Source organism: Glandiceps talaboti, chromosome 8 (genome assembly GCF_964340395.1).
Source record: "Glandiceps talaboti chromosome 8, keGlaTala1.1, whole genome shotgun sequence".
Taxonomy (NCBI): domain Eukaryota; kingdom Metazoa; phylum Hemichordata; class Enteropneusta; family Spengelidae; genus Glandiceps; species Glandiceps talaboti.
In genome coordinates, this window is record NC_135556.1 from 7,030,384 (window position 1) to 7,044,463 (window position 14,080).

The window sequence follows — 14,080 nt, forward strand, 5'->3', positions numbered from 1 at the left end:
AGACAGATGGTATAGTATACACAGAAACACACATAGACACTGGCATACAGACAGATGGTCTAGCATACATAGAAACACACACAGACACTGGCATACAGGCAGAGAGTCTAGTGTACACAAAAACACGCACACTGACTGGCATACAGACAGAAAGACAGATGGTCTAGTATACACAGAAACACACAGCCAGACGGTCTAGTATATACAGAAACACACAGAGACACTGGCATACAGACAGACAGATAGACAGATGGTCTAGTATACACAGAAACACACACTGGCATACAGACAGACAGATGGCCTAGTATACACAGAAACACACACACAGACATTGGCATAGACTGACAGTCTAGTAATATACACAGAAACACAGACACTAGCATACAGACAGACAGACAGATAGACAGACAGATGGTCTAGTATACACAGAAACACACAGACAGTCTAGTATAGACAGAAGCACACACAGACAATGGCAAACAGACACAGACACACAGACAGACAGACAGACAGACAACATATGTCTGGACTAACAAATACTGCTAGTTGTGAGCCATTTATTTCACTTTTGGATAAGATTACATATACAACATATCAATATGTACAATAGAATTAACAATCATTATATCTGGTTTGTCTTTATACAACATTTCATAACATGACATACATTCAAAAATAATATCACAAATTTAAAGATTCCTTTTAAAAAAATTGTTCACTGCAGCTCACTTGTGTTTTAAAACATATGGAAAGTAACCCGACTATCACAGGTTAAAGGTATTGATAATTGTAGACACTCTATAAAGTCACCTGTGCAAATTTTATCATTTTTCACTGCCTTTTCCCTTTTCCATATAATGAAAATATACAATTTACTAGGGCAACCGACAGGTAAATTTCTTGGTGCCCATTGGCTGTCCCCTTTTCCATATACAGTTATATGTATGCAAATTAATTGGCTCTCGTTGGCTTTTTCCCATTTCCATATTTAGAAATGTACAATTTACTAGGTCAACCGACAGGTAAATTTCTTGGTGCCCATTGGCTGTCCCCTTTTCCATATACAGTTATATGTTTACAAATTCCTTGGCTCTGATTGGCTTTTTCCCCTTTCCCATAAATGGAAGAATACACTGTGTAGTGGATGTCAATCACATGCTCTGAAATAATTAAACTCTCAAATGTGGGGAAGTATAGTATGTAAAATACAGTTGTTTGGCAGTGCTCCACATGTTCCGCTTACCTTACCATGAAAGGTAAGTGGTGAGGTAAGTAGAACAATGCATGGAGCATCACCAAATGACTTCTTTTTACAACCTTGTGAAAGTTATAACAGCTTATTGTGGACAGACGTGGAGTCTTGTAACAGTACTGTCTATTCTGGTTTGAAGCTCACAGTTAGAAAGATGAACAATTATCTAGAGCATGCATTATGTCTGTTGTGGTTGAAAGCAGCCTTTATAGTATTCCTATTCACACTAGAAACACTGGAAATAATGGTATTCTATGTACATAACTGTTTGAAAAATAACCCGTAAGTAACTACAATGACCTGAACCTACAGCCCATTTCAAACTAATGTCCAGTGGCTCTGTTTGATACAACCACACAGAAACCTTAAATTATGTAAGTCTTCATGGCGGCATGTAGTCTGGATGCCAATGTGGTTTGGAGGTGTAAATGGTAATGATACCGTATAGGAACTAGACTAGTGAGTGGAGGTGTAAATGGTAATGATACCGTATGCGAACTAGACTAGTGAGTGGAGGTGTAAATGGTAATGATACCATATAGGACCTAGACTAGGTGGCATGTTGGACAAAATGTAGCAAGAAACTGTATTCATACAATCTATCTTAAAATGTAGCGTGTACAGTTTCGTACTGGTTTCTGTGTGGTTGTATCAAAGAGAGTCAGTGAACGGTAACATGAAAAGGGCTGTATATGTATCAGGTAAAATATAAAGTACATATTAATCTACAACAAAATATGGGTACATTTGTTCTCACCAAATACAGTGTATTTAAGGTCTGTGAAAGACTCATCCAGAGATATTACAGTGGATGCTTGTGGCCATAATTTACTAAAAAAATTCAGTTTTTCTGTCTTGTTTTACATTTCAAAACTTGCCTCGTTATAATGCTACCATCTCTGTGTTATTCTTTATATCATCCGACATCAACATGTTTGTTCAGCTAAGGCAATAGACTGTCAACAGTCGTTCATGCCTTTCTTGCTACATTTTATCTAAAACTAAAGTCGCCACCTCGCTCTGGAGCAATACTATAAACAAGGTACTGATCAGCGAGTGCCAGAGGCATGAGCTGCCCGCGGCACTCACAGTTCGTGCCTTCTGCAATCACAGTTCCTATCAGTACGCATTAGTATGTCAGTGCTACGGAGCGAGGCGACGACTTTGTTTTAGATGAAACGTAGCAAAAAAGGCATGAACGACTGTCGACAGTCTTCTAAGGCAAACAAGGGTAACATTACAGGGGGTCTTGTGAGTACAAGTCACCGAGAATCATAAAACCCAACTTTACATCTATATGTTTTTCATTACAAATATTATGGAAATACATCAGGAAGGTATACATTTCTCTGCATACGTGTAGTAGGTGTTATAGAAAATATGCTTATATATACATACATACATATATGTCATTTTTAAAACAACACTGGCTATAAACATCTAGTGTTGCACAACTAATATGGGTATGTATTGTCATATGGTGATAGAACTAATGTTACACAAATTTGTAAATTCCAACTTTAACCACAATTAATTAGAGCACAATGAACTACAGTTCTTGTAATCTATATAATAATGAACTGGTCATTTTGCTTTTCATGTAGCTGACAGGTTAGTCTGTTAGAGAGATAGATTGGGTCATACCACCCTATCAGCAAACCTCTCACAAAGGGTGCAATGACAAGACGTATCTTACAGTTTACCGAGAGACCAAATTAAGTTGGACATCTTTCTAGTATAGCACTGCATATTATCAATACATTTTGAAATCTGTTACAGCAAATGTGACACAAAAAACAAGCAGGTTACTTCTGGAATGTACTGTTACTACATCATTTTTAACTCATGACAAATTTCGATGAGGATTTTTGATACTTTCCATCGTTCAACATTTCTAATGCTTGGCAACATTCAATTATGACGTTCAAATTAATATATTCGACACACACCATTCAAAAATGTATCATTCTTGGCAATTTCAGGACTAATAATATTGGTGCACACCATTCAAAAAAGTGTAATTCCTAGCAAATTTCAATACATGTATCACTAGGATACACATTGTTAATGATGTCACAGAGACCACAACAGCCCAAACAAATACAAATTGATAGGACCACATCATCATTTCACAAAATGAGTGACTAGACTGCCAGTAACGTATCAAATCTCAAAACTATACAAGATACAAAGATGGACATCTGACTACATTGCAAGTCATACTTTGCGCATCACTACTTTGTGTTAGAGTTAGACAGCATATCTCTAAATAATCTGACAAGACTATTTGCTGTAGATTAGAGTTTCATTTTTACAGCCCATTTCATGTTACTGTTCACTGGCTGTTTGATACAACCACACAGAAACCAGTAAGAAATTACACAAGCTACACTTTATTAGTTAGCAAGGTTGTATCAATAATGTTTCTTGCTACATTTTGTCTAAATGAAATAAACTAACATGCCACCACATTAAAATGCAGACATCAAAATATTGGTGCCTGCATGTCTGTGTCTAGTAGCAGCACATTTCGGTTTATTGAATTAACACAAAATGTAGCAAGAAATTGGAATATTGCTATCTTAAAGTGTAGTATGTACAATTTGGTTGCATCCACCACAGCAAGTGAATGGTAACATCAAACAGGCAGTAAGTTATCCCAAAATAACCTGATCACAAATGTTATGATTCACCAGACACCCAAACAGTATACCAATCAAGTAGGAATATATAAATGTCATATTATTGCATTAGCCTCTCTAAATGCTATATCACCGAGGCAACATATTTACTCCAAGCTACAAACGAAAAAAAAAAAACATCTTAAAATATCTCTCTCCACATATAATTTCTGTTACATCAATTGATGGATTTCATCAAAAGTTTCAAACTGCACTATTCAACTTTCTATATTTTCTTCATTATCACATAACATGAACACTGAAATAAACCAGGAAAGTTTTCTTGTAACTATTATACTGCATATTTGCTTGTTTGTCCTCCCAGCAAAAGCAGAATGAGGAATCACTTACATATCATAGCAAATTTATTACACTACCATTTTTTCTCTCTCCTAAAAAAATACATTAGCTACCATTCTCACTAAATACAAGACTTCTTTGGTTTGCATAACAAAGGAAGGAGATTATTTACACAAGTAACCAGAAATGTACAGAATATCAAAAAATGTTGTTTTTTGTCTTTAGCAGTTATTCCTAGACTGTAAGATACGTCGTGACGTTTCGCCCTCACCGGCCTGGCCGATGGTTGAGGGCGCCCCGTCACGGCGTACCTTACAGACTAAGTTATTCCATGCATGTGAGGCCACATTTTGTGCAAGTTATTGTAAAGCCGAGATGTCAACAGAAGTTTCCACATATAATGGTAATAAATACTGCAGAATAGGAGGAAATCGATGCTAACAAAAGGACATATCATGTTCAAGCTTCAATAACTATTCTATAAGCAGAGGTCATTTCCTTCCTATGATAGAAGCTGTAAGTATTGTAGAAGATGAAGAAATATTTTTTAAAAACCATCACTTCTCAACAATCATTGCACAGTGTGATACTCTTGGACTTTAGTTCATTCCATAAATCGAAGGCCACTTTAAGATACCTTGCTAGTTTGTATGGTACGATGTGTTGTGCTACGGTGTTGGCTAATTGACAGCGTAGTACGATACCTCATATCTTACAGACTAATAATAAAGACAACTCAAAATACAACTACGGCAACCACTACTACATCTACCTCTACAACAATCAATAACAACATTTGTTTGTCAACAAACACAGTGTGTAGAAGATCAATATATTGTTATTTGCTGTGTAATATAGCAAACATTAGGCTGGGGTTGGGGTGAGGGCCAGGGTGGATGTGTGTACTTGAATTCCAAATTTTCCATTCTACAGAATTCATTTATGGCACCAATTTGTTCCCATATCTGCATCACTGATATTTGCTTACAAAATTTCTTGTCTTTGTTTTTTTTTTTCATTGTCTAGAGAAGGCACAGGATTTATAAATAAAATCTAGCAGGGGAGGAAAGAGCTGGGGGGGGGGGGAATGATGTGACCAAATGCTATTGCAAATCTAGTCCCTTGTAAATACACTGAATAGCTGAACATTACTTCATATACTATGCTAAAATTGAGCTTACTACTTGTAATAATTCAATTCATTTGGTCACATTATATCCATTCAACACTAAGGGTGGATGGATAAATCAGCCTCTTTTCTTGCATACCGTACGTCCAAGGGGCAAGTCAGATTGAGGATTATTTTGACACGAGAAACACTAGGTTGGTAAAGTTATTCTTGGTAGAGTAAGGGAGAGGGGATTAGCATCCTCCTCCTACAATCACTGTGTCTCCTTTAACACCAATGTTTGAATAATGAATTTTTGAGTCTCGGATTAATATCAGTGGAGCCACAAGGGATTACAAAGGATCATTCTTTTCTTCAGGACTAATATTTTATACAGTCTGCCACAGGTCTGTTTTTTTTACATCCACATATTAATCCTTCTCCAATATTAGATTGACAGATTTATAATGATGGCACTCCAGTTAACCATGAGCTGAATACATTTCATAAAACATGTGTACACAATTCATTGCGGACAACACAGCCACTTTTACGGCACCATCCAAGATATTTTGCAGCGTCGCAAAAGAAATATCAGCTCTTGTTTGCGAAAACGTCACGACGATGAATCTTTCAAAGTAATCCAACATGGGACTTTGCAATGAACGTCATACGACCGCATCTGACTTACCTCTTCAGTTCTATATACCTAATAATTAACATACATGCACACCTGTATAAATTTCCCCGAAATCAACACATTGACTTTACACGATGCTCTCAAATTAACGAAAGAAATTCATGTGTGATCGCTGAGTAGATATAAAGTGATAATAATCATACAAAACTCAAATCAAGCAAAAGATAAATAATTGTTTTCGTGCAATTGATCCAAATAAATGTGTGAAAATATCCAAACTATACACAGTAGATAAAATGAAAAATCTAATACAAGTGAAATAAATTCATTGCCGAAGCACCAAAATATTACAGAATGCTGAAAAATTAAATAATAAAGTTAGAGTCCATTAAAAAGGTATTTTTTTGAGACTCGGGTACATAAGAAGAAGTATATGGAAAATAAATATGACTGCCTGTTTAAGAAATTTTAATTTATGTTATTGATGTGGGAGCAGGTTAATCAAATTCATCACTAGATTTCATTACTGTATCACCATTAACCGTTATCCTGCTCATGATTTATATCATTACAGGATACAAAATTTCTGTTTACATACCCTGTTTTTTTATAGACTAACTAAGGGAAAGATAGAACGTGGGCTATACATTTTCAATTTCTGTGTGTGTATCATGTCCTGTAACTAAGGGAAAGATAGAACATGGGCAATATGTTTTCATTTTCTGTGTGTGTACCATGTTTTGTAACTATAGGAAAGATAGAACATGGGCAATATGTTTTCATTTTCTGTGTGTATACCATAGCCTGTAACTAAGGGAAAGATAGAACATGGGCAATATGTTTTCATTTTCTGTGTGTATACCATGTCTTTTAACTAAGGGATAGATAGAATGTGGGCTATATATCAATTTCTGTGTGTATACCATGTTTTGAAGATATCATAGGCTATATATCTTTAATATATCACATTTACACTAAACTTCACAACAACTACTGATGTGACAAATGATGACATTAGTATTGTCACACTTTCTTGAAACTCAAGATAAAGCTGCCACTTACAGACTTGAAAGTTTGACACAATATTTGTTACAAGACGAGGTTAAACACCTTAGATGGCAGTTCTGACATCTATCGGTTTGATAACGTACTGTGGCCGGGTTTCATACACATGTTTATTGTTAAGTCTCCTACTTGTGACTCCTGTACATGTACTTTTGGGAGGACACATTTTGCTATACACATAAAATGCTCTGGTGTCACCGCACATACATTCAGAAATAGTTCAGGTGGGCTTCGGGACACCTTTCTTGGATGGCCTATCTAAGGTACATCCAAATGAGTATGGGAGTTAGGTAGGGGTGGGGGATTACAGGACACCCTAGGTAGGTTGTCATTAGTCAGGAGGGTTACAGGAGTCCTTAGGTAGGTTTTATAAGTCAAACGGGTATCCTTAGGTAGGTGTCCTAAGTTGGTAGGAACTTTGGAGATCGTTGTGGGTGTCCTTTGTCAGCAGGATTGCAAGAGTCCTTAGGTACATTGTCATTCAGAAGGGTTACAGGAGTCAATAGGAAGGTTGTCGTTCAGAAGAGTTACAGGATGGGTTCACGGTGTTATTTACAAGGACATCAGATGATAATGCCAGGATGGTTTATCATGCTTGTTAACTAGTTGTCTGCAGTACCTCTCCCAAATAACTGAGAACGCTTCATAAATCAGAGTTTTATGCTCTTAGTGGAACATGATAGAATCTGGATCTTGGTTCTTCAACATTGCCCAGTGTCGAAGGACGTCTTTCTTTGTGATGATACCAAGTAATCGTCTGGAGACAGAGAGAGAGCATGGAAAAGAATGAATAAAACTCTGGTGTATAAGTTGTAACAGGTGGTGAAATTGATTGACATCACATAACTACAAGTAAACAATGGACATAAACACAATGACACACACACACACACACACACACACACACACACACACACAGAGCAAAAAATATAAAATCAACATGAATGAATGCCATATTCCAGTTGTCTGAAAGACAAAAGATCATATAGTTTGGCCACTTGGAGTGCTGTTCAGAAGTAATGTTTACACCAGAAGTGAGGGCCCTGATAGTTGAGTATTTCATGGCAAAGGTTGGTGATATTCTCAACCAGTTAAAAAATGCTGTTCAATTTGTTTCTGATAAAGTAATATCAATTTTTAGTTGTTTTGTGGTGGGGGATGGGTTGGGGTGGGGGGTGGTGTGTTTGTATAACTTTTCACTTACCCATTGTGTGTGACCAGGCATGTTCTAATACCAAGTTTACGGAACATTTCTACAATTGACTCCATGGGTGTTTGATCGGTAACTTGGAATGGACTCTGTCGAGGATACAAGGTTATAAAGTCGTTTTATTAGATGCAAGAGTGGCAACACCCTGTCTGGGTCATAATCTTCCACAGTGTGTCTACTCATTCATACTGCTAGGGATACAACCCCAAACATTAATTCACATCTTCCAAAAACAGATGCTGTAACCATTCTCAACTCTTTCACTTATAACACCCAATAAAGTCACAACAATTTGTTATAAAAAGCACACTTTGAAAACTGAAAATCTGGAAAGTTAATGTGCCTGACCCACTTTCAGAAATCAGAAACTATGGATCAAAAGCATGCAAATATACCTGTTTGAGTAAAATACAATATTCAAACACATGCTGCAGCTAATAATATATAAGTTTCCAGTAGGTGAATTTTACCTAGTTTATTCAAAGGTATGTACTCCTTACCTGGTCTAAGATCTTGGTAAGTTTTAACGGTGAGGGTTGTCCCGCTATAGAGTACCTCGGAACATGAGTACTAAAATAGACCTTGGATTGAGTCACTACATCTTCTTGATATTTTCTAGCATTGCCTACATTAACATAAAATCAAAGCATTCAATATTGGTGAATAAATACTACAAGTACGAATTCCCTCACTGTGACACCTTAAAAGTAATCTTCACTGCCCTTGTCAAATCTTACTTGCATTTTAGTCTAAAATACTGGCATAAAAATTTGTGAAAAAAAGTCTTTGAGAATTAGTTGGGGACTGTAAAATTGCAAAATTTTCTAGTACTACAAATATCTAGGTTTTGCAGTATGTAGTAACTAAAGTGTCCTCTTGTACCATACATTGAACCACAATGCACCAGACTCAGTAAATCACAACAAATACTTTGGGCTGAAGACCATAAAATGGCAAAATTTTCGTGTGGTGAAAAAATCTAGGTTTACAAGAAAATGATAGCAGCTGAGTACATAAATGTGACAGAACCCCATGATGCATGAGTGCAATCATGGCGTACTTGGGGTATTTGCACGAGTGCTTGCAGTGTTTGTCGCAGTACTTTCACGAGCGAGTGAAAGTGCAACAGAAAACACGGCAAGCATGAGTGCAAATATTCCCAGAGTACCCACACTGGCACTCATGCAGCATGGGGTTCTGTTATTACATTTTTATCTGAAACAACAAATTTCCCAAAAAATGACCTTTATGTGATCACATGCTTTTGTTTAGAATGAATGATTGCGTCCTTATTTGTATGCAGGTATGCAATATTGTTTTTGGTATTGCACTGCAGTGAAAATACCACTAGTATGCGAGTGCAACACCGGTGCAAGTAATCACTGGTACATATGTAATAATATTAATGATACTTACTGATGGCTATATTCAAATCTTTTCTTAAAACTAAACCGGCAAGTCTTTGAGATTCTTTGGACACCACCACTGGGTAAGAATTATAGGTGTTCTCACCCAAAAGATGCTCTGTTTTGGACAGAAAAAATACAAAAATTGTCAATATATATCTTTTCACATATCAAAACTAAGCTTTTCCCATTGGGTGTGATGTTCTTAAAATACACACAGAAAAGTTTTGTGGTTCTGAAATCCTTGTACATCTAATCTATTCACAATTTTGTTGTAATTTTATCGTGCAGTAACAACCAGAGCTGGTAAAAAAACAAATATAATGTACTGTTCACAGGTTAATATACACTTGAAGTAACCTTACAGACATCATATCAGAGTTTAGTCAATTTGACAAAAATACTACTACATACCTATTTCCTCTACTGTCATACCATCCTGTGTTATAACAGACAATGGTGGGTCAGCTCTCCTACACATTTCAAACATGACAAATAGTATATGTTAGCAAATCCATACTGATAATTAATATACATGAACAACACACTAAATTCTAGTGTTATTTTTCTTCTGTTGTGAAACTTCATATTGCGAAGCTATTCAAGAAATGGAGAATATTGTTCATGGTTTTAAGAATCAATAGGACACTAAATATAGTTACTTTGGAAGGGTATATACAATGATTTGATCTGTCTTAGATCACGGATGTACAAATGTGTTTTTTGTGTGATCAAGGTCTGTAGTAGATGGATCAAAACGTCACATTCATTTCCAAACTACCATTCCAAAGTAACTATATTTTACTGTCCTATTCAATAAATATATATTTGTAAAAAGATGTAATTTCACATAGGAATTTTCTTTGCAAGACTGTGGCAAAGATGTAGCTATGCATTCATTTATACATTCCCCAAGTCACATTTAATGTTTTTTTGTGTAAGACTATAACACATAATATCATGGAAAGACAAAACCCTATTTAAGATACTGCATACCAATTTTACATCGATCTTTTTGTGCCACAAACCATTTAATACACTTCCAACTTCACATTTACTGTGAATCAAACTATGGACCTGGTTGTGCGTGCAAGTGAAGTCTATATAGAATTAATGTTAGCTGGAATTGTGATTTCTGAGTCATGTTACTTCTACAGCTAGTTTCACAATAGCTGTATTCTGTATTCTGTATGTAAGACTGACATATTGAAAAATAGAGCCATTTAATACATTCAGTGTTTCATGCATTTTGCATGCAATATCCATTGATGGAAAAGATACAAATTATTTCATACATACCTTGGTCTCATGACATCAGATGCAATTGTACTATGTACAAATTCTCTTTTACTGTCCAGATAGGGATAGCCATTTAAGTATATATGACCATCATAACTATTTCACAGTCAAGGAAACTTCCTAGATTGGTAAGATGGCGCAAACAATAGTGCACAAACAAAAGGTTCCCAATGAAAATTAGGTGTACTTTAATGTTCACTAAAATTTCTAAAGTAAAATTTCTGAATATGACTTCTAGTGACTCATGTTGGGAACTTTTGATAGCAAATATCACTTTGAAATCTTGTACAGAAGCCCTATTGTATTTGAAATGTGTTTTTGGCGGTTTACTTGGGTGTTACTGGTTGTACAAGGTATCATTCCATAATCTACAATGTTCTGATACTTCCTATGAAAAGTCAGTATGATTTTAAAGGATACATTCCTTCCCTACCAAAGGCATCACCAACCCATTTAGCCGTCATAACTGCTGCCATCAACGGTACAATATACTGTAAGCCACCCGTTAGTTCAAACATGATAACAACCAGAGACACTGCAAATCAAATCAGAACATTGATTTTACTTCATCTAACAATATGTACATACAACAAATTTATTTTTAAAACTTATACAGGTGAAGTTTTGTTTTTGGTAACTTCTGTAATTTAAAAGTATACTTTCAATTTATTGAAAAGTACATAAAAGGTTATGGAGAATATATTGTTCATGATTCAAAGTATCAATCAGTAAAATATTACTTCAGAACAGTAAATTAGAAATGAATGTGATGATCTGATCTGTCTACTACAGACCTTGATCCCACAAATGATTTAATTATTCAGTGTTAATGTCATTGTGCAATCAATGCCCATAGCAGACAGATCAAAACGTCACATTCATTTCCAACATATCAGTAAAGTAACTACATTTTTGTACATGTACATGTATATTAAGTTAACTGTCCTAAATTCCTCAATGAAAAGCTGTTTTGGAGAATGGTGAAGTGTACTACTAACAACACACTACAGGATATTATTGTAAAACAACAAAAAATAAATCTTGATATGATTTCAGCATTTGAATATATGTATAACTGTAGTTTTATCAATGCTGATGTCTGTAACAATCCATCATCTATGCTCACTGTGTATATTCTTTGAACATGACAGATATACTTCTTCAGTGTAGATGCCATCCATGACATTGAATCTCCAGATTTTTACTGAGAGATCTTGAGATTCAATGCCACGCATAGCATCTACACTGGTACTATTTATTATCTTACACACTTCTCTCTCCTTCATTATAGGTTTTCGCATTTCTCTTCTGTATCGTTTCATTTTTTTAGTAGTTCCGTGCGAGTGCCCAGGGCTCTTCGGAGAATTATAAATTCACTTTATCATTATTATTATCAGGGCCTACCTGTCATTCGTGTCACACCACCTAGTGCTGCAGCAGCTCCTATGATAGCATACAGCCCAGGATTGACACATGGTGTTGCCGGTTGACACAGTGAATCAAACACATTCCAGTCAGAATTTAAACTGTAATATAAATACAGCAAATTATAAAAATTATGAAAATGACCATATGCATGAGAAATAGGTATAATTGTTTTAGATTTGTTATTAATAAAACAACGTTTTTCTACTTGAAAAAACAATATGAAACAACATAGTTGCTTCTCAATAAATTGCAATTTTTAAAAAAAAAAAAAAATTGTGTAAAAGTTTGCTGTTGTACATACAGGCACTGCATTGTAAACAATCAAAGAATGCAATGATGGAAGATTTGGTATGCTCAGAAACATCTATTTTGGATAACATGTATGAATTACGCTATTGTTTTGATTGCAGACATGTTTTCCCTAACCCAGAGACTTCTCGGAGTACAGTGTTACTCTAGTTCTTAGATTGTCATGACATCATCAGTCCAGGCTTATCACTGAGCATGTTCGGGAAAAGGGAGATTAGAGCATTGCCACAATGGCTGATCTGTCTGCCTCTAACGTCAGATCTGAAAAGATTAGCTTCTATTCTGCTTGCATTGCAGTAACACTGATAACACTGTGTGTGTGTGTGTGTGTGTGTGTGTGTGTGTGTGTGTGTGTGTGTGTGTGTGTGTGTGTGTGTGTGTGTGTGTGTGTGTGACACACACTGTTTTGACAATGTCTGATGAAATGAACTGTGCATTGTGAACACTTACTACACAAGTTGTTCCATTCCAATACCTAGAAGTCTACCAGCACAGGCACCAATAGCCATACTGGGAATAAACAAACCTGCTGGTACCTACATAGATAACACAAATATAAGTATTAGCCTACATGTACCTGTAGACTTAACCCACTATCAGTACTACACTATTCTGCTATCCTTAACTGACATTTTCAATTTTTCCGAAATTTTCGCTCTGTTCCCACGTCTCCCCTGATGGCTAATTCAGAGCATTTAAGCTCTGTCCCACTATACATATATCGTGTGCAAAAAATTTGAACAGAATCGATGTATGTGGGTCAATGACCTCTAATTATAAATTCATTGTGTGACCTAATTGCACGATTAAATGTTTAATTATGTATTCGACCAATCATGCTGTATATAGGAATGTGATTTGAGACTAGCTCTGAATAGTCGTCAGAATAGACTAGGAAAAATAGCAAAAATTCAAAAAATCAAAATGTCAGTTAGGATATAGCAGAATATCGTAGCGATGGTTGTTTAAGTCCTTCAAGTCCACAGATAAGTGACACAAATATCATAATTAGATGAAACATACATTCTGTGAAGAAATTTATACAGGGCACTGAGCTCAGTTTGGATTCTTGCCCAATGTGACAGAAAGGATAAATATATCTGTTTTGCAAATATACATAATGTACATCATTGAAATTTCTAGTGGCACACAAAGCTTTGGTGATGTTTACCACTAATTATCAACATTGTCATTTTGGCCCCAAACAAGCAATGTTGTCTTTCATTAGAGTGGCTGCACACAGTTGATTGTATTACTTTCATTCAATGTTATTCAACCAGAACCAGAACTACATGTAATTAAATTCATTATAATATTAATTACTTGTCACACAGCACACATTTGTCTTCAATGTTATTTCCAATCTAATTGAATTTTAAATT

The 14,080-nt window shown here is 35.7% G+C and overlaps 1 protein-coding gene across 2 annotated transcripts in view; it reads right to left on the reverse strand.

Moving 5' to 3' along the window:
* Positions 1-527: 527 nt before the first annotated feature.
* Positions 528-14,080, reverse strand: part of LOC144439094 (H(+)/Cl(-) exchange transporter 3-like) — a 53,080-nt gene continuing 39,527 nt past the window's right edge. For both annotated transcript variants that reach the window (XM_078128355.1, XM_078128356.1), the window contains 9 exons: positions 13,149-13,234; positions 12,366-12,487; positions 11,382-11,496; positions 10,962-11,057; positions 10,077-10,135; positions 9,673-9,780; positions 8,757-8,881; positions 8,251-8,345; positions 528-7,803 (listed from right to left, as the gene is read on the reverse strand). In XM_078128355.1, the coding sequence (XP_077984481.1) occupies positions 7,713-7,803; positions 8,251-8,345; positions 8,757-8,881; positions 9,673-9,780; positions 10,077-10,135; positions 10,962-11,057; positions 11,382-11,496; positions 12,366-12,487; positions 13,149-13,234 (897 nt within the window). In that variant the 3' untranslated portion in view covers positions 528-7,712. The remainder of the gene's footprint in view (positions 7,804-8,250; positions 8,346-8,756; positions 8,882-9,672; positions 9,781-10,076; positions 10,136-10,961; positions 11,058-11,381; positions 11,497-12,365; positions 12,488-13,148; positions 13,235-14,080) is intronic.